Source organism: Marmota monax, unplaced genomic scaffold (genome assembly GCF_021218885.2).
Source record: "Marmota monax isolate L192 unplaced genomic scaffold, Marmota_monax_Labrador192_F-V1.1 WCK01_AAM20220418_F8-fsc00220, whole genome shotgun sequence".
NCBI lineage: Eukaryota > Metazoa > Chordata > Mammalia > Rodentia > Sciuridae > Marmota > Marmota monax.
Window position 1 is genome coordinate 2,436,157 of NW_026693909.1, and position 20,570 is coordinate 2,456,726.

The following is a 20,570-nucleotide window of genomic DNA, read 5'->3' on the forward strand; positions in this document are numbered from 1 at the left end:
GCGTCTGGGTGTTGGATAAGGCAGCGAGCGCCTCTTCCTGCTCTTTGTTACTTGGACTTGGAGGGCAAAGCAGATGAACTGGTTTTTGGGTACATGGCAGGTGACCTGAGCTCAGGGCATTTGGCTTTGGAGAGGTGTGACACTGACAAGGCCAGGGGAGCATTCAGCTGTGGGCTTCATCTCACGACTTGTTCCTGGAAGGGTCCTGTGGCTCCTGCTCTTGGCCTGGCTCCACCCCTGGTGCCCCTGGGAGCAGTGGCCACCCTGTGCATGGGCGGCCAGCTCCATGCAGTGCCAGGACCGGATCTGTCCTGCCAACTGCCACATCCTGCAGCTGACCTGCTGGCCCAGAGGAGGGCGGGGCAGGTGGCGGGTTACGCCACGCTCCTACTGGACGCAGGCTGCCCTGATACTTGGTCTCCTTCACAGCTTCTGGAAGAGGCTTTGGTGCCTTTGCTCTTACCCAGCTTCCTGTTCTCACACCAGGACAGGACTCCAGGACTGTTGGCGGAGGAAGCTCACAGGGCAGCCCTGGCTGCAAGCACGCAGCCCTCTGACCCTTCAGGCTTCCCTGGAGAGGACACCAGGGCCACGGCCCTCCTCATATTGCCTCAGGGGCAGCAGCCCTGCAGGGCTGTTAGATGGCCAGTGAGTGGGTGGGGGCCAGGTTTCCCCGCGAGTTAGAAAGCAGCCCTTCTTGGGGTCCTAGGTGTGCTGGGCAGAAGAATCGGCTCCAAAGATGTCTGTGTCCTGGTGCAGTAACCTGTGACTGTGAGGTTGTGGCAGATGAGGGTTAGGGTGGCAGATTGATTTAGGTTGCTGACCTTGAGGTGGGAGATGAGTCTGGTTTACCTGGGCAGAATCTCGGCATCTTTAAAAGTGGAAGAGGGAGGCCAGAGAGTCCCTGTCAGAGCGCTGAGATGTGAGAAAGACTCCAGCGGCCATTGCTGGCTTTAAAGGGGCTAAGACAAGGTAGCTTTGGGAGGCGGGGAGTGAGCAGCTGGCCCCCTTGGGCCTCCAGGAGGCTACAGCCCTGACAGAATCTTGATTTTGGCACAGGGAGAGCCATCCCAGACTTCTGACCTCAGGACTGTAGAATAGTACATGTTTTAAGCTGCTAGATTTGTGCTAATTTGTTACAGCAGCTGTTGGAAGCTAATACACTCAGAATGGATTGCTTTCTGAAGGAAGCCAGAGGCAGCCTCTGTGTTCTTTCTTCATCCGTGTTTTGCTCATTTCTGGTTTTCTGGTGAAGACGAGTGATGCGGTTCCCTTTCCTAGGCAGGCATCACCCAGTCTCGGGCCATGCCTTTTGGATAAAAAATTGTCTTAACCCCCTATAAGTACTGCTGGAGGAACCCTCCAGTACCACACAACCCACAGAAGTCTCAGTGGCCAGGTGGCTCCTATGGGACAAAGGGAACACAAGTGGGTACCAACAGGCCTGCTGCTGTCCCTGGCAGTGCAAGGGGCAGCCTGCACCCTTCCAGCCCTGCTCTGAGTCTCTTCCCACGCCGTCCTCCTCCATCCCTGTCCCCACGTCCCACCTCCCTGGAACTTTTGTGGCTTCTTGCATCTCTCCCTGCAGGCTGCCCCTGCTCCAGCCACCTCTGCCTCTTGAGGCTGACTTCCGCTTCCTTCCTCCCCAGTGACTTTCCCCATTGAGCGGCGTGGCGGGATCCGTGGTCTTTGGGGGTGTTCTGAGTTTCAGAGTCGCAGGTTAATGGGAAGGAATGAGTCTGGAGGATGTTTTGTTTTCGGGCCTGAGTGTCTTTACTGTGGGGAGTCAGGTTGTTCTTTGCTTTCCAGTTACACAGAAGCCTGTTTTGCAGAAATCTGCCCTACCTCGTGGTCACGTGGTCAGCGCAGGATTGAGCATGGGTAACACGCTCTGTCCGATGCTGTAAGTAGCCTCACGTTTTTACCTTAGCTCCCTTTGAAGTCGTTGGTTGTCACTTTCTCCTGTGCACCCGAGCCAAGGCACAGTCTGGGTCTTGGCGTCACTCCATCTCTGTGTTCTTTGTGCCAGCTGCCAAGTTGGCATTGCCCTCCTCTGCACCAACCAAAACAAGGCTCCGGGAACCTCCCCGGGATGGCGTTCCAGCCGGAGCGCCACAGGAGGACTGGGGAGGTGTCTCGCAGGCTGGGCTTAGGATGGACAGCCGGCAGTATGGACGGAGATGTGACCGTGCAGAGAAACATGTGTCTCACCAGCGGTTCGGGTTCCTCCCTGCTGGCACCCCTGTCCCTGCTCGCTGTCTGCCTCACTGCTCAGGATTGTAACGGTGGTCACAAGGGACTCTGGGGGACTCGGCTGCTCTTTGGAGCCAGCTGACAGGCCCCTACTGGAGATTGGAAAGCCCGGGTCTGTTCAGGCCGTCTGGCCCACGGTGGGCTGGGGGCTCTGCTGCTGCGGCCTTGTGTGAGAGTAAGTTGCAGTCGGCTGGCCCGGAAGGGGCCCGGTGCTCCTCTTGACCCTCTGGTGCTGGGCCCTTTCTGAAGCTGGCTTCATTGCCTACCAGGAAGAGTCATCTTTGCTCCCTTTCATTCAAGGTCATGTCCAAGTGGAGACAGGACATTTGGAGGCTGTCATATCACACCACTCTGGCCCTGGCAGCCAGGCTCAGGGCCCAGGAGCGGCGTGTGTGAGCCCTGGTCCTCTCGCCCACCTCCAGTGCCTGCCCAGTCCCTGACACTGTGCTCAGCTCCACCGCGTCTGCCTCTGTGGATGTCAGGGTCCTCCTCTCAATTTTTTTTTGTTTAAAAAATTTTTAGACTTTGTTACCCTCCCCAGGAGATGGCGTCTGTGTGCGCTACTTACACACCTGTGCATTTAAATTAAAGACTTTGCTTTTTGAGGAGAGTCTTAGGCTCGCAGCAGAAGTGAGCGGAAGGCCCCGGGATCCCCTCGTAAGCCCAGCCCTGCATGTGCACAGCCTCCCTGCTGCCCTCATCTCCTGCCAGTGGGGCACATCTGCTCATGGACACGTCCTTGTCACCTGGAGGCCACAGTTTGCATGAAGGGACTCTGGTGGGGGGCATTCTGTGGGCGTGGACCGGTGCATGACGTGTGTCCCCCATTGTTGTACGAACAGTGGTTTCACTGTCCTGAAGACCTTTCCTGCTCTGCCTGTCCCTGTCCCTCCCTCCTCCCTCCCGGAAGCTGCTGATCCTCTCTGCGTCTTCCAGAGCCATTCACAGGTTGAGTGTTCCTTACCTGAAGTGCCTGGGGTCGGAAGGCTTTGGGTTGTAGGTTTTCTGCTCTGATTTTGGAATGTGGAAGGAGCCGGAGTCTGAGCGCGAATTCACTTGACGTGGGGAGCGCAGCTGCTCCGCGGCCTGCGTGTCTGTGCTGTGTCTTCAGGGCCCTTAGGCTCTCCCTGTGACCCGGCACGTGAGGCCAGGTGTAGCTTTCCCCTTGGGTCACGCTGGCTGTGGACTTGGAGCATTCCAGGTGTGGGTGTGGGGGCAGTGGTGACCCGCCTGCGGCTGGCCGAGTGCTCTGGGGCTTTCAGGTTGGCTCCTCCCTTGGCAGGTCCTCCGGGTCGCGGGCCCCGAAGCTCTGCTTCCGAGTGCTGGCTGCCCCCGCCCCCCCCCATCTAGCTCCTCTTACTGAGGCCCCAGGCTGCTTCCAGGTGCTGGCAGGTACCAGGGAGGCTGCTCGACGTGAGATTTCTTTGTGGTGCACTTTTATTTTTTAAATATTTTTAGCTGTAGGTGGACGCAGTACCTTTATTTATTTATTTTTATGTGGCACTGAGAGTTGAACCCAGTGCCTCCGTGTGCTAGGCAAGCGCTGCGCCACCGAGTCCCAGCCCCAGCCCCAGCCCCAGCCCCAGCCCCTGGGCTGCACTTTCAAAGAGCAGTTTTAAGTTTGCAGAGGAAGGAGCAGAAAGCCAGGAGACTCACGTGCACTCCGCCGCGTCCCCGGCCTTCCTTGGTGGGTTAAGTTATGTGACGTGAAATCCGCCACCTGGAGCGGCCTGCGCGTCAGTGTTGGGCTCTCCATGGTGCTGGGCCGTCACCCTCACCTCTGTGCCGCTCCTGGCCGTGGCCCTCTCTGGTGGCTCTGGGGTCTGCCCTTCCCTCCCGTGGCTCACACAAGTGCCAGGCCCCTGGCCAGCCCTCCCTCCATGATGGCGCCCTTGTTCCCGTGGGCCTGGGAGGCGCCAGGGCTGCCTCATGGCGCTGACCTCCCTGCCATCCAGGCTCCATGCCAGCGGCCCCTCCTCCCTGGGCTCCCCCACCCCCGGGTCTTCCTTCTGCATGCGGAGCTGCCCGTGACACCCCGGGAACTTCTCGGTCAGAATCAAGAGACCATGTGCAGGGAGAGCTGCTGGGGCCTGCAGGCTCGTGCCCCAGTGCAGGCTTGGGGTGGAGGCCTGTGGGGGTGGGCTGGCTGGGCCCCCCAGCCTCCCGGACGGCCTGTGTCCTCGAGCCCGTCTCCTGCAGCCTCCCCTTCTTCCTCACCCAAAGCTGTGTCGGGGACAGTCCAGGCCTGCGAGGGCCCCTCAGCAGGGGGCAGCTGGGCTCTGGGCCAGGCAGCCTGACTTGGGCTCCAGGCGGGCCACTCAGCCGGAGCACGAGAGCCACGGTTCCCAACAGGGGCTCCTGGCCGGGCGGGGGCCGGAGTCTCCAGAGAGCCGGGCGCTGCTCTCTGCCGCTGCGGCCCTCACTGTGAGGAAGGTACACCTGACTCTGCTGGTGACCTGCTCCTAGGGACAGGTGTTCCTGCCAGACCCTGGTAATAAGACCAGCAGGATCTGCAGGGCCCCGGGAGGTGGGCACCACAGACTGGGGGTGGGGACTGGGGCCATGAGAGGGCTGTGCCCCCCGCAGGAAGGCCACTCCTTCATCCTGCAGAGCCTGTGCCCCAGAGGCAGTGCCCACTGGCCCTGAGACCCACAGGCACTCGGCCCCTGTGCTGGGGAGGCTTCTGCCACCCTGGAGCCACCTAGCACCCCACTCTTTCACCGGGTGGGCCAACAGCAGGTGTCAGTAGAGAGCCGGAACCAGAGGGTGGCTGACGTGTCATTGTTTGTGCAGTTGGAGAACTGAGTGCACAGGGTGCCGCGCCTGTGTGTGGTGTGTGGACCGTGCATGTGTGTGTGTGTAGACTGTGCATGTGTGTGTGTGTGTGTAGACCGTGCATGTGTGTGTTGTGTGTGTATGGACCGTGCATGTGTGTGGTGTGTGTGTGTGTGTATGTGTAGACTGTGCATGTATGTGGTGTGTGTGTATGGACCATGCATGTGTGTGTGTGTGTGTGTGTGGACTGTGTGTGCGTGTGGTGTGTGTGTGTGGTGTACACGTGTGTGGACCGTGCGTGTGTGTGGTGTGCACGTGTGTGCCGCATGCCGGGTGTGGGGCCTGTGTGCAGTGTGAGGCCCTGCGTGGGCTGTGGGCTGGGGCAGCCTCCCTCCTGAGCTCGCTGGCTCCGCGTGGCTGGCTGAGACTGGCCTGGTGGCCGCCGTTCGCCGGGCCCTTTTCCTCCCTGTCTTCCGACAGCGTGGGGTGAACTCATTTGTACTCCCAGCTGAGACCCTGATGGACCTCCACATGTGGCCCCCACTGCCGTGGAGTGGCAGTCCCCCACCCCCAGCAAGGAGCCAGCCCAGTGCTTGGCCGACTGTCCCCAGGGCGCTCCTTGGCACAGGAGGTGTGAGCGTGGTCTGGGGGGAGGGACGCTCACTGTGGGGTGAGGGAGGGTGGCCAGGGAGCAGGGAGGGTGAGCAGGCCTGGGTGGAGACGAGGAGCCCTGGTGCCAGGGCCCTGGGTAGACAGGCCTTGCGGCCCCGATGGCAGGAGCGTGTCATTGCGCAGCAGGAACACAGCAGGGTCGACCCCAGGAGGTTACCAGGTTGCCCCTGTCAGGGGGGGTGTTTAGACAGCATGGGGGAGGCTCAGTCCTGGGCCCTTGGGAGGAAGCTGTGGCACGGGGGCCTGGAACTGCTGGGCGCTGGCTGGTGGGGTCTGCAGGGCCCATCCACGGGGCCGATTGCAGCGCATGGTGTAGGCTACCTGCTCAGCAACGTGGAGGGGCTGCCGTAGGATTGCTGGAGGGGTCCTGGGGGTTTCTGCAAGTGGGGTAGGGGTGGGGAGGAAGGTGGCTGGACCCCAGCGCTGCGCCCCGCCTGGGAACCCTGCCGTGGGGGCGGTTGCTCTCATCGGAGCGTGACAGGTCAGAGCCATGGAGCACGGGTGCAGCGTGGCAGAGACTGAGGGTGCAGACCAACAGGTGGGTAAACCGTCAGGTCTCTGGTCTCAGCCCAGGGCCCTCTTTTAAAGATGTCCATAAGGGTCTATATAACCGACACCCAGGCTCTGTTGAGCTGTCACATTTACCTGTTTTCATCAGACAGATAACCCGCGTAGACAATAAAAACAATATAGACACTTTCTAGGCATTTTCAGGTAAGTGCATACTTTGAATTAGGAAGTTTGAAATATTAAAGGTAGTTCATTGAAAATGGAAACCATTAGAAAAGCAGATAAAATATAGACCAATGTTTAATGGATCTTTGGCTTGGGAATGACTATATATTGTATAGAAGTGATAAAAGTAATCACTAAAGAAAAGTTACCGTCAATTTGCAGAAAAATTGAGAACTTTTGTTCTTCAAAGTGGATAATACAATTAAAAGGAAACCATCAAGTTAGGAAACACACATATGCAGCAACTATGGCAGAGGATTATGGTCTTTCCTATATAAAGAGTTCCTACACAGCAATAAAAATTCCAGTATCCCAGGAGAAAAATTGGCAAAGCACACCAGTAGACAGTTTACACGATGAACGCAAATGTCTAATAAATATGGGATAATATGCTCAAATTAACAAACAGATAACTGTTTTTCAGTTCTCAAATTGGCAAAGATTTAAATTCCTGGTAATCCTGATACCTGTTTGGAAATCTGTTGGTGACTATGTGTCAGGGCTCCAGTTTATCCTCCTGGGGAATTGGTCAGGAATTCCAGAAATTATCCTTTGGAAATAGTGAAGTTGCAGATGAAGATTTGCTGATGAAAATGTAGCTTTTTATTTAAATGGCAATTCTTTGGAATCCAAATGTCAATTGTGATTGCTCAGGAGTGGTATGTTGGTGTGATGCACAAAGCTGTTAAGGGGCAGGATTAGCCTTTTGAGGTTTTTTTCTTTTTTCTTTTTCTTTTTTTTTTTCGTACTGAGGATTGAACTCAGAGGCACTCAACCACTGAGCGACATCCCAGCCATTTTTTGTATTTTATTTAGAGACGGGGTCTCACTGAGTTGCTCAGTGCCTTGCTAAGTTGCTGAGGCTGGCTTTGAACTCGAGATCCTCCTGCCTCAGCCTCCTGAGCCACTGGGATCACAGGCGTGTGCTATTGTGTCTGCCGTCTGAGTTTTAATGTTAATAATGAGATCTTAGTTTCCTAGGGCTGCCGTAGCAAGGTAACCCAGGCCTGTTCTCCTAGTCCCAGAAGCCAGAAGTCAAGGTCAAGGCCGTTGTCACCTTCCCAGGGCTGTGGGGAACCTTCCTTTTCCAGGCCTCCCCGTGGCTTACAGACGCTGTCCTCACAGTCCCGGGGCCTTCTCCGCCTCCTCGTTCTCCCCCGTGGGTCTTAGAATGTCACTGTGCAAGGTTGCCAGGTGCAGTGGTTTAGGGTCACCACAGTGACCTTGTTTTAACCTGTCACCTCTGCAGTGCTCTCTCTGTAAGGTCACTTCTGAGGTCCTGGGGGCTAGCACTTCTAGAGTGAATTTTAGGAATTGCATTTTAACCCATGACACCTGGAAGCATGTATTTGTCAGAAAGCAAGAACTGATGTGATTCAGAGCGGGGTTTTAATTTATTATGCGTTATTTTTAGACAGGCCCAGGTCATAGCAGACGATGCACCTGTGTTTCTGGCTCAGGTGATTTAAGGGACATGTGCTATTTGTACCTCTGAGTGTGTTTCATGCTCTTTTTTCAGTGCTGGGGACCCCAGGGCCTTGCCCGTGCGGGGCGAGCACTCTACCTCTGAGCTATGCCTCAAACCCCAAAAAGGTCTTTAAAGTTTAAAGTTCTCGTGTTTTCCTCTCCTTGTTTGCTGGCAAGCAGGGGTTGAGAAGCGGCTTTATCTAAGTGAAAGAGCATGTACGTTTAGAAATAGGTAAGAATTGTCTTACAAGGATGAACGTTCCTGGCTAATGCTCAACAGACCATCCTGGTTTGTCCACAAGCGCCAGCGCTGTTCCGGAACCATCTGGGAGGGTGTCCTTGCACCAGGTGTCCGGGAGGGGTGAGGATGGAGGGCTCCGAGTGGGTTTCCGCACTGAGCAGCTGCAGGAGTGGGAGCCTGCGGCCTGCACTGAACCTGGCTTGGGAGACGCCTTCCAGCACCTTCTTCTGATTATCCTCCCTGGGGCAGCTCGTCCTCACTTGAGCGCGGGTTTGATTTGGGGAAGCAGCTGAATGAGAGCAGTTTGCCACCGCAGGGCAGAGGACCCCAGGGGCTGCACCCCGCCTCAGCGGGGCGTGTCACCAGAAAAGTCACTACTATCTACGCAGCTTGTGTTCTGTGTCTACTGGGCGTGGCCGGCCTGAGAAAGGGGACCTGCCTGAGAAAGGGGACCCTTTTTTTTTTATTGGTTGTTCAAAGCATCACAAAGCTCACGACGTATCATCTTTCATGCATTTGACTTGTACTTGGGCTAAAGGGGACCCTTTTGTCGGTGGCTTTTGAGACCCTGGAATTCTTTTTTCCTCCCCTTTTTGTAGGTGCGCCGTGTGTTCCTGTCACGTGCTGTGACACGCACACAGTGTGATGACGTCCTTCCCTCGCGCCTCCCTCCCTCCCTCCCAGCCCTGTCCTCCACTCACTGACCCTGATTTCATGAGTCCGCCGCCGTCTCCCTTTTCCTTTCCCTCCCTGACTTCCGCGGAGGGGAGAAGACCCAAGGCCTGACTGAACTTGGCTTATGTGGGTGACCATGACGTTCTCGAGCCCCCTCCATTCTCCTTCAGATGACGGAGGAACTTCCTTCTTCTTTATGGCCGACTGAGCTCCACCGGGAGGGTGCGCGGTGCTGGACCCATGGATCCGAGTCAGACCGCTGGGGATTGTGCGGCTGCCACGTGGGTGTGCGGACTTTGTCCCCAGGGCGAACACCCAGGATGGGACAGGGGGCCCTGAGCTGGCTGCGGGCCAACTGAGCTTGTGACTCTGAGGGACTCCTGAACTCTGAGGCTACTCTGGGCAGCAGAGGCCCTGTTAGAACGAGAGCGTCCTCAGACGGTGACTGGGAAATAGGACGCGGTTTCTAGTGTGAGTTTTTAAAAAGGTCCGTGAGTTGGTCGCCGTTGGTCAGAGTGTGCGATGACGTGTTTAGACACCGAGGACCCGATGGGGTGAGGGAGGTCCCTCGGCCAGGAGTGGCCGGAGGGCTTCCTGGAGACCGGCTGGGTCATCAGAACTCTGGGCCTGAGGGTTTGTAATGGTCCTGTCACCGGCACACCTCAGATTTATCGTCCGGGGCCACTCTGCAGGGCGGAGTCGGTGGTCAGGCAGAGACCCCTGGTCTGGCCGGCTGGAAGGCTTTCCCCCGGCCCTTTGCAGAGCGCGTTTGCTGGCCCCTCTGCTGAGGGAGGACTTGGTTCTGCTGGCCACACTGGGGTAGGGAGAGGGCTGGGAAGGGCTGGGCCAGGGGAACCAAGCGGATGGGAACCCTAGACGGATCGCCATCCCAGATCTGAGAGGAGATGTCCGTGGCTCAGGGCTGGGAGGTGAGGTCCTGGGCTGGGTCCTGACCCCCAGGACTGGTGACGTTCAAAGGTGACGCTGGTGTTGGGAACTCTGGCAACGGTGAAGCCAAAGTGGTGGACCTTTTGGTGGGTGCAGGATGGGGAGGGCAGCCCAGGGCCGCTGGAGATTGCTGGAAGAGTGTGTTTGAGGAGTCAGTGGCCGGGCAGGCGCCTGGAGACTGGAAATATGTGAACGGGACCCGGGGAGGCCGGAGGTCCCGGGAGGTGGCTCTGTCCACTGTGCCTGCCCAGCCTCCCACGGGGCCTCCTGCTGAGCCAGGGGAACCCTGCCCCCACCCTCGCCCCAGCGTGTATCCAGTTGCTGGAGGTGAAGACTTGGTTTAGGGAACGGCCTCAGGCAGCTCCAGAGTTTGGGAGAAATGTGGAAGATGCAGAGCTCCCATCCATCATAATGTCTAAACTTATTCTTATTATGCCAGCTACACGTGAGAGTGCCGTTCCAGCTGTGCCCAAGCACCTTCTCTGAGCTCATTCACCTGAACCATCACGGCCGTCTCCAGAACTTCCCTGCCCTCCCCAAACTGAAGCTTCATGCCCGCCAAACACCCTGCCGCTTCCGCCCCTCGCAGCCCTCGGCCACCCTGCTGGGCTTTCTGTGTCTGCGATGACGTGGGGACCTCCTGTGAGTGGGATCCCAGCAGTCGCCTCTGTCTGGCCTTTGGCCGTGTGCCACATGTCGTGAATGACGGACCACCGTATGTGGGGGTCCATGCGATCCTGTTGCCCGTAAGGTGTGGCTGGCCCGGCTGTGTGCACTCCACCATGTTCAGACAAGGGCGGAATTGCCCGATGGCACACTTTCCAGAATGTGTCCCAGTGGTTAAGTGACCCGTGGGCTCTTCCACTCAGCACCGCGTCCTCGAGTTCGTCTGTCCTGTGGCAAGTGCCAAAACTTCCTTCCTTTTCAAGGCTGAATGACGTTCCGTTGCACCACATCTGCTCATCTGCTCCCAGCTGGTAGTCTTATCATATTGCATCCGGTCTTTTCTTTGAGAGAGGAGGTTGAAGCCCCTCTGGGTCGTTCCCACCCCCGCCGCTCCCCCTGTGCGCTCCCCTGAAGCTGGTTGCACCTGCCACCTGAGCCGTCAGTGCTGGACACCCACAGCCCATGGCCATCATGCAGCACAGCTGCTCCCTGCCCTTCTGCGCAGCGGCGTGCCTGTAGTCCTCTGTGCTGGGCTTGGCGTGCACGCCTGGGCACCATCGTGGGAACCTCTGGTTGGTTCTCGTAGCTGCTGTCGGACTTGGGCTGGTCCTGCAGACGCAGCGTCCTCGCGGGCATCTCCTAGTGCCAGGTGTGAGGGTTGCTTCACGGAAACTCGCCACACGTCTGTTCTTGGCTCACATCACGTAGGCCAGCTTCTCAGCTGTTGGTCTCGCTACACTCCCCGAAAATCCCTTGGTGGGCTGAGGATATCCGAAGTGGAGATGCACAAATTCCCGGGGCCCGAAGAATGTCCTGATGCAGCTACGTGGCCTGCGACTGTGAGCTGCGGCTGCCGTTGCCAGTGTCACAAGAGTGTTGTTTGTGCCGGACATCCCTTGCCTGGGAGAGACCCAAATGCGAAATTTGAAGAACCGTTTCTGTTGGAAGCATCATCAGCTTTTCAACAGGATAAAGTCGAACTGTGGTGAGCCGGGCCTGTGCGCTTATGCCCCAGGTTGCCAAAGCCACAGGGGCGTCCGGAGAGCAGACACTCCCTGCCCAGCGCCTGGCCTCCCTGTGCTGTGGACAGGGCATTTTCTTTCTCTCTTGTGCTGGCCAAGGCCCACTGAATGGACTTCAGGGTCCCCTACGCATACGGCTGGACACACTTTGGAAACCATCAGGTCACTTCCTGGAGGTCTCGGCAGAGCCAGATCTGCAGCCCAGATGGCCGCCTGGGTTGGTGCAGGCCAGAGCCCGTGCCAGCACCTCCTGCCCACACCCTCCCTGACTGGGGTGTCCCCTGGCTGTCCTTGCCTTCCACCAGGCTGTTGGGTGCTGGGTTTTGTCTGAAATCTGTTTCCATGTGTGCCGGCTCTCTGGTTTTCCCCTGTGACTCGCCCATTTTCTCTATTTCTGCTCTTTCATGAGGACTTTGGAGTTCTTTATATCTTCCTTCCTTCCTTCCTTCCTAGAGGATTGAACTCAGGGGCGCTCCACCACTGAGCCTCATCCCAGCCCTGTTTTGTACTTTGTTTAGAGACGGGGTCTCCCTGAGTTGCCTAGCACCTGGCCTTCGCTGAGGCTGGCTTTGGACTTGGGATCCTGCTTGGCCTCCCGAGCGCCCGACCTGCTGTTCTTTGTATTTTCTAGAGAGTGGTCTTCTTGTTTCTAGTTTACTTTTTAATAAATGAATTGTATGAAAACTCTGTTCCTTCAATATTTGTGAGGCCCCGTGCAGGAGGATGCCAGGGAACACTTGAGGTGGGGGTGGGGGCTCTGGGAGGGTGGGCTGGAGTTGGGGTGCAAAGTAGGGAAGGGGAATCGGTGCTGACCCGGGCAAGCAGGAATCCTCGGTCTTGGTGAGGTCACTGCTTGGGGTCAGAATTCCTTCAGCCCAGTGGTTCCCTGTGGGGGCGATTTGACTCCCCATTCCTGGGGACAGTTGCCAGTGTCTGGAGACGCTTTTGGTGGTTGTCCTGGGAAGGTCCAGGGATGCTGCTCGGCACCTGCAATACACAGGATGGCCCTCAGGACAAAGGATGACCCCTCTGAGGGGGAGACCCCAGCCTCCTTGTGCATCGTCTGGTGGCAGCAGACCCCCTCCCATGATCAGCCAGCATCGTGGGAGCCTGTGGCATGAGTGAGGCAGGATGCAGCCCCAGCCCAGGGACGCCCACTGTGTCCACAGCCTTGACCGCCAGCACCTCCTCTCTTCCTCCCCAGGCAGGTCTTGGCGAGCCCCACCTGGGCCACAGCTCTCGGAGGATGGAAACACGTGCCCAGCGATGTCTCTGGGCCGCCTCCTTCGCCGGGCCTCCTCCAAAGCCTCGGACCTCCTGACCCTCACCCCTGGTGGCAGTGGTGGGTCCCCCTCGGTCCTGGATGGAGAGATCATCTACTCCAAGAACAATGTCTGTGTGCACCCCCCCGAGGGCCTGCAGGGGCTGGGGGAGCATCACCCAGGTGAGCCGGTGGGGGAGCCTGGGGCCAGGGGTGGAGACCCTGGGGAGCCATGGGTGCTCGGGCTCTGCCTGGGCTCCCCCAAAAGGGGACCAGAGACCACTGGCTCTGTGGGTGGAGGCAAGACCCTCTGGGTTGGAACTCCAGGTGACCTGCCAACATTCTTGGGCATTCTCATGGTCCCTGGGGCGGGAAACTCTTTCCTGTGGTGACAGGGACTTTGTCATCTTTTGCAGAGCCACAGAGAAAGAGAACTGTTTGGTTTCTTGTTCTGCAGGGCAGGGCTAGGTTCTGAGCCAGGGCCCTGAAGGGCCGAGGGCCACAGCTCATGAGAAAGGACGAGAGTGTCCGTTGCCTTCCCCAGCATGGGTAGCCACCTCCCGAAGGGAGTCTGGGGGCATTAGGTCCAGCTCTTGGGCAGGCCAGGGGAGTCCTGCAGCCTGCAGCCCCTGGGAAGGAACAGAGTATGTGCAGTGACAGTGGAGGCCTCGTGGTCCTTTGCCGTTCATGCAGGTGACTCGCAACAAGGGAGTGTGAGGCCATTTCTCTGTTGCTTTACGATCTGCACAATGGCCTCACTCGAGTGGCTCCAGCCACCGGAGAGTGGGCCTCCAGTGGAGGCCACCACAGGTGCTCAGGGCAGGAGTTCCCCATGGAGCCGGGCTGCTCTGTGCCACTCGGTGCCGTGTTGAACTGGGCCCTCTCGGGCTCCCCAGGCTGCCGAGAGCAGGCCCTAGGCCCTGGCATCCTGCGGCCATGCGGGGGGGTGGTCCTTTCTTCCCCAGGGGCCCCCTGGCATTTTCAGGGCCTGGGGTAAAGGTGCAGACCGAGATCCCAGACGGTGGGATCCGAGCACATCCACCCTGGGTGGATACACAGTTGTTAAAGGGTTGCTAGTGAAGCGAGGGTGCCCCTGCCTGGCCCTGTGCGTGGTGCCGTGGCAGTGTGAGTGGAACTGTGGCTTCTCCAGCCCACACCCCCTGCTCTTCCAACCCTGCTTCCCGGGGCGCCGGCACCACTGTGTGGGCCAGGACTTCACGGTCTTGGGCTCCTGGAGGATGATCCAGAGGGTGTAGCACAGCCCCTGGCCAGAGCCTGGCCCCCCGGGGAGGGTGGGCATGGGGGTTCCAGGTCTGTCCTGCTCTGGGCCTCTTCAGAGCTGCAGTGCCCTGTGGTACTCCTATCATGACGCTGTGGGGAGAGGTCAGGGATGGGCAGAGGACTTCAGGCCCTCACTCGATCCTGGAGCAGAGGTGTATGGTCAGGGGGTGCAGAAATACCCAGCCTCACCCTCATGTGACCCTGGGTGTACCTAGCTGAAGTCCCCAGGTGCCCCGCCTCTCCTGGATATGGGAGTGGGGCCAAGGGATCATGGCTGACGGCAGAGCCGCAGAGTGTGCTCCGGGCGCCGCTCCTGCCAGGGGCCTTTTCGGCACAGAGGCCAGAGGCCTGGGCCAGGTGCCCTGTGCCTAGGAACTGGGATACCCGGAGCAGCTTGGTGCTGCATCAGGAGGTGCCACCTGCCCCCAGCCAAGCTCCTGGACACTCAGCGTGGCCTTGGGGAAGCTGCTCTTCCCTCCCTGGGGTCACAGGCCCCTCTTCCAACTACTACGTTTAAAAAAAGAAACAGTAGACCACGGTGGTGGGACGCGGCTGGGCAGCGCCCAGCTTGGGTTTATTCTTGTTGTGAAGTGGAAGTCGAGTCTCCTGCCCTCGTCCCTCCCCAGAGTGCCGTACAGCCGGGACACGGGACCCCCGAGGCCACTGGGCTTCTCCTGGCCTGCCTGGGCCTGCCTACAGGAGGAGGCCGAGGCCCGACAGGCCCAGGGCAATCAGATAACCACCTAGGAGTAAGGCGTGGGCTCGGACCTGAGTGGAACAGCTAGGGGCCTGCTGCCCAGGCCAGTCCCTGGGTCTGCTGGCCCCGGGGGTTCGGCTCACATCCCGTCCACTTCCAGAGCCCGACCGTCCGCAGCACCGAGTGTGCCCGTGGGATGGCGCTCTCGGCCCGGCCGCCCGTGCAGCCCTAACCTGCCCAACCTGCGACTCCCCACAGGGTATCTGTGCCTGTGCATGGAGAAGGATGAGCTGCTGGGGGCCACCCTCATCCTGGCGTGGGTCCCCAATTCTCGCATCCAGAGGCAGGACGAAGAGGCCCTGCGCTACATCACCCCGGAGAGCTCCCCTGTGCGCAAGGTACCCCGCCACCGACGCCGGCGCATCCCGAGCTCGGGGGCCCCCCACCAACCCTCCCCCACGGAGCCAAGGCCCTCACTGATGCCCAAAGATGAGGACATCCTGGTGGTGGCCCAGAGCATCCAGGAGGCAGTGCACATCAGCGCTTCGCCTGAGGATGGGGAGAAGCTGGCCCTGGACGCAGGGGCAGATGGGCCACTCCCCGCCTCGCAGGCTGCCCACAGGGACTCTGGAGTCTTGTCCACGGTTGGCTCACAGGATGGGGCTGAAGAGGGCAGGGAGCCACGGCCTGAGGCCGGCGAGGAGGAGGGCTCCTGGGAGCTGTCAGCGGATGGAGTGAGCAGGGACAGCTCCTTTGACTCTGACTCCGACGCCTTCTCTTCGCCCTTCTGCCTCTCGCCCATCAGCGCTGCCCTCGCAGAGGGCAGCAGCTCTGCGCTCATGGACAGCGAAGGCAGGTGAGTTTCCTGTCTGTCCCAGGCCGAGTGGTATCTAAGTCCCCACAGGCTGGCTGAGCTCCGTCCCAGGCCGAGCAGTGCACAGGTCCCCACAGGCTGGCTGAGCTCTGGCCTAGGCCGAGTGGTGCCTAAGTCCCCACGGTGCTGGCTGAGCGCCGTCCCAGGCCGAGCAGTGCACAAGTCCCCAGGGGCTGGCTGAGCTCCATCCCAGGCCGAGCAGTGCCTAAGTCCCCACAGTATTGGCTGAGCTCCGTCCCTGGCCCAGTAGCGCACAAGTCCCCACGAGGCTGGCTGAGCTCTGTCCCAGGCCGAGCAGTGCACAAGTCCCCACGGTGCTGGCTGAGCTCCATCCCAGGCGAGCAGTGCACAAGTTCCCAGGAGGCTGGTTGAGCTCCATCCCAGGCCGAGCAGTGCACAAGTTCCCACAGTATTGGCTGAGCTCCATCCCAGGCTGAGCAGTGCCTAAGTGCTGGCTGAGCTCCGTCCCAGACCGAGCAGTGCACAAGTCCCCACGGTGCTGGCTGAGCTCCGTCCCCGGCCTAGCAGTGCACAAGTCCCCACAATGCTGGCTGAGCGCCGTCCCTGGCTGAGCAGTGCACAAGTCCCCACTGTATTGGCTGAGCTCCGTCCCAGGCCGAGCAGTGCACAGACTGAGCAGTGCACAAGTCCCCACGAGGCTGGCTGAGCGCCACAGCCTACCCGCCCGTCTGCAGGCCTTGGGGTTGTTGCAGGTGCCCTTCCCCAAGGAGAGGGCACAGGCCTGGGGACCCGTCACTTGCTGCCTGGCCATTTGTGAAGGATGTGCAGTGGGTCCTGCCAAGTCTGACTGGCCCCTGACCAAGCCAGTCCCCCAGGAGTCCTGGGCCTTTCTGTTCTTGTCACAGGAGGGGCAGGCGAGTGCTGGTTCTCTCTCAGTCCCCAGGCAAGTGTCCGAGAGGCTCTTGTGGCGTCATGTGGCTCACAGCGCTGGCCTGAGGCCAGTTTGGCTGCATTGCTTGGTCCCCAGCCAGGCTCTGCGCTCAGCTCTGCTGCTCTCCAGGCATGTGACCTGGCCAGCTGGGACTCCTCGCCTCTGCCAGCCGTGGAGGCCAGAAGGCAGCCCCAGGGGGCATGTGGAGGCTCCAGTCTCACTCCAGAGCCGCTGTGTACAGGAGAGCTGGATGCCTGGGTTCAGGGGCAGGGGGACTTGCTGGCCCAGGCTGCACCTGCAGGACTGGGAAGGGCAGGAGCTGGACCTTACCCTGCAGTGGGCTCCTAGGCCTTGAAGCCCAGGAGTCCTGATGCGGGAGGGTTGCCCAGCATCTGCAGGGCCTCAAGGTGGCCCACCCCAGGCTCACCCAGTGTGGCCGCACCAGCCAGAGCACCTGGAGGAGGGCCAGGGTGGGCAGGGCAGGTCCCACCCCCTCCTGTGCTCTGGATGTGGTCCTTGCGCTCATGGCACAGGGACATGATGGTGGTGATAGCAGCTGGTGGTGGGAGCTGACGTCGGCCTGTCAGCACGTCATCCATCACTCAGCTCGCGTCCCCCGCCAGGCGGGCTCTGGACATCAGGCCGAGCGTTGCCGGGCCCCAAGCTCCGTGTGCTGCGGATCGTAGCACACACCTAGTTGAAAGCACGTATTTTTATGCTTTCAACTATGCCCCGCTCAGTGAGGTCACCAGGCTCTCTGGGGTGTCCCAATATTATCCCCGTTGTGTGGGAGGGGGAGGGAACCTCGAGGGTCAGGGACTTGCTGGAGGGCTCTGGCCATTACATAAGCCACAGGTTTGAGCCCAGCTAGTTCTTCACCAGGGATGGACCCACGGGAGCCGGGGAGAAAAGGGACTTGGAACCTTTGTGGGCTCAGCAGGAAGTCAACTCAGATGGAGACCCTCCTGGTTTTATCCCCTCTTCAGAGTCCACTGACGATGTCTGTCTCAGGTACTTGAGAGCACAGATGAAAGGTACCACTTGGCCATAAGAAGGACTGTGTCCCCACTGAGGTCTGTTGAGTCCTGTGGTGTCCTGGGCTGGGGACCAGCTGGGCATAAACCTCTAGCCTAGCTGCATCCACTGCCAGGCCAATCAGAGCACCCCCTGGTGGTGCCACGCTGGCAGTGCAGCGCAGTGTCTGGATTTCCTGCACCCCAGGGCTCAGGCCGAGTGAAAGGTTCCTCACCTGCTTTATCCCTCACTGTGCCCCACAGGGGTGGCAGGCTGGTCCGCGGTCTCAGGGCTGAGGATGTAATTCTGAGCTGTCTGTCTGTCTGCTGTCTTTCCAGCAGCCTCACCTTGCTAGGAGTACACGTTTGGGAATTAGGAAGTTGTGTGCAGGGTGTCTGGCACCTGGTTGGCCTGAACCTGAGAAGGTCCCTTCTCTTCCCTCTCGGTTTACCTGTTGTAAGGTGATCACGGCCATATCCATCTTAGGGGGTTTTGTGAGAAAGCACCCCCGGCTCCCCTTTCCATCCTCTGCAGCGTGGTTCTCAGGGGTCGCCCAGGGGCTTCCACACAGACCCAATGCCCAGGCATCTCCAGGTGCCTCCAGAGCAGCGATGCTCACTGGGGCTGCTTCTGTCCCCAGGGGACGCGTGACCCCATCAGATGCTTTCTTACAGCCGAGGATGGGGGATGTTGGCACCCAGTGGGTGGAGGGGGCTGCCGCAGGCTCACTCTGGGTGCTTAGCTGCCTCCCTCCCAGCCATACCCAGCACCCCTTCCAGCCATACCCAGCACCCCAGACCTTGTCATGGGTCCCCTTTACCCAGGCTTCCACCTCCTCCCCTCTCCTGACCCCAACCTGTGCATAAAAATCAGCTGGCTCCAAGAAAGCTTTTGCCTCTGGATTTTGGGGGGACCGCCATCCCTCCAAAGGGGCTGAGGAGAGCCCTCTTGGGCCAGAGCCTGTCGGGAGGTCAGTGGTTCACTAGGAACTTGGGCATGTCTGCTCTAAGCCTCGCTTTACCTGCTGTTGTACAATTTTGTGCGTTTGACACTCAGTTGCCTCCTAAGTCCGAAATGTGGCCCAGAACCCCTTCTTGCAAGGTCAGTGAGCGTGAAGGTCAAGTGCTAGGCTGGGGTATGTGGTCAGCAAGCCTGGCCTAGGAACCGGAGCCTGGTGCTGGGGAGTGGTCACCTCCTCCCCTCCCCTGCTCATCGCGAAGGTGACGGGAGCACTTCTTGGCCTCTGGGCTGCAGTCTCAGTGTGCTTGTCCCTTGGGCTTCTCCACCTGAGCCCCTGACAGGTGCGCTTTCCCCTCATCCTGTACGGTGCAGTTTGGCTGAGGCTCACTGGACACCATGTGTTAGTCCATTTTCTTATGACAGCAAAGTACCTGAGGCTGGATATTTATAAAGAGGTTCGTTCAGCCACCAGTTTTGGAGGCTGAAAGTCCCCATCAAATTGTCCTCTGGTGAGGGCCCCCTGGGCTGCGGCCCATCATGGCAGAGGGCATTGTAGGGGGAGTGTGTGCTGGACAGCGAGGTCACAGAGCAAAAGGGAAAGTCAGGGTGCGGAGAGGGGCCAGGCACGCTCTTTTACAATAACCCTCTTGAGAGAAATAACCAGAGTCCTCAGAGCCCATTCCTTTGAGGCACACCGCCAATGACCTGACCACCTTCCATCAGGCCCCAGCTCTTAAAGGTCCCCCCACCTCAACACCACCCCACGGGGGACCAGGCTTCCAGCACAGGAGCTCCTGGGGGACACTCCAGCCTTATCCAAGCCACAGCATGGTTAAGGGCAGCTCTGGAGTCCAGCCCAGTCCCCACCCTGCCTCCCATCGGGGCTGGTGTGGAACGAGCCTGCCTTGAGTCAGAAGTCCCACGTGGCCCTACCCCAATCCTGTTCTGCGTGACAGGCTGCAAAACAATAAATAAAGAAGCAGATGTGGGTCCGGAGAAGGGCGGGCCCTGGAGTCGGCCTTTCCCGGCCTTTCCCTGCCCCTCTGCAGCTTGTGTCCAGTGTACTCTCCTGGTCCCCGGGAAGCAAAGATGGTGCTCCTTGCCCCTTCTCCATCCCCTGCGGCTCCTGGCACATGATGGTGCAGTAGGAAGTCCTCCTTGAATGGTCCCTGGTGCCAGACGACTAGAACAGACATCCCCCCCTTGGGCTGCACATGAGCGTCCTGGGGCAGCCTTTCCAAGTCCTGCTGCCCAGGCCACACCCAGACCAGTGAAGCCAGCCTCGCTGGGGGCGGGGTTACATCCCCATGGACTCTGAGCTCCCCAAGGGTTTCTGAGTGCCACTGTGAGAGGGACCAAAGGGAGAGGCGGGTCCTGGTGTGCCCAGCAGGGAGGGTCAGGGCTGAGATCCAGCGGGCCGGATGCCCAGCAGGGGGCGTGGCTCTGAGGCCTTGCAGTGCACACACAGCTGCTCCTTGGTCCAGGTCCCTCCAGACCTGGGAACGCAGCGCCCCAGGAGGGCAGGGCAGGTAGGCTGGCTCACGGGACCCCTCTAGTGGTAAAACTGAAGAACTACACATACAGGCTGAGTAGCTGGCTGCGGTGGGCCCAGAGGAACAGCTCTGGGGATCCCAGAGTCCCCCAAACATTTTATTACTTGGTAGGTAGTTCACAGAAGGTCTGAGTGTCTCCTGGGCTCTCCATATCTGTGGGCTACCTTGAGTGCGGCTGGTGGGGGTCTGGTTCCCAGAAGGCAGGGTCTCCCACCCAGCCATGGTCTTCTTCCACCCCCCGCCCAGTGACACCTGGAAGTCCGTGACCATGCCAGCCTTCAAGGCGTGCCTGGGGAAGGGTCACCTCCATTCCTTGCATGGACCCCCGCCCCCCTGAGATGCTGCGCTTTCACCAGCAGGATCAGATCTGGCTCTGTCCCCACCTTCCAAAGTGATCTGGGCTGATGGGGAGGGGGACACCCTGTCTTTCATTTTGCCCTGAGAGGGACCCGCTCCAGTCTCAAGACCCAGCTGGGTGAGGGTGCGATGAGGCAGGCCCCGGCGTGGCCTGGTCGTTGGGCCCGGCCTTGGGGATGTGCTGGGTGCTCTGGAAGCGTGATTGATGTGTGGCCCCCCTCCCTGAG

At 59.4% G+C, this 20,570-nt stretch overlaps 2 protein-coding genes across 8 annotated transcripts in view; one reads left to right on the forward strand and one right to left on the reverse strand.

The window, feature by feature from the left end:
• The window catches only part of Ccdc40 (coiled-coil domain containing 40), a 43,258-nt gene extending 39,902 nt beyond the window's left edge, over positions 1–3,356 (reverse strand). The window contains exon 1 of the mRNA XM_058585279.1: positions 3,218–3,356. The gene's annotated coding sequence lies outside the window, so the exon portion shown is untranslated. The remainder of the gene's footprint in view (positions 1–3,217) is intronic.
• Tbc1d16 (TBC1 domain family member 16) overlaps positions 1–20,570 on the forward strand; it is a 74,283-nt gene that overhangs the window by 3,977 nt on the left and 49,736 nt on the right. For 2 of the 7 annotated variants that reach the window (XM_046463324.2, XM_046463326.2), the window contains exons 1-3: positions 8,802–9,305; positions 12,659–12,898; positions 14,952–15,549. In XM_046463324.2, the coding sequence (XP_046319280.1) occupies positions 12,721–12,898; positions 14,952–15,549 (776 nt within the window). In that variant the 5' untranslated portion in view covers positions 8,802–9,305; positions 12,659–12,720. Of the gene's footprint in view, positions 1–8,801; positions 9,306–12,658; positions 12,899–14,951; positions 15,550–20,570 lie in introns of those variants that run through there. The other 5 variants (XM_046463325.2, XM_046463323.2, XM_046463322.2 and 2 more) reach the window with 5 other exon arrangements.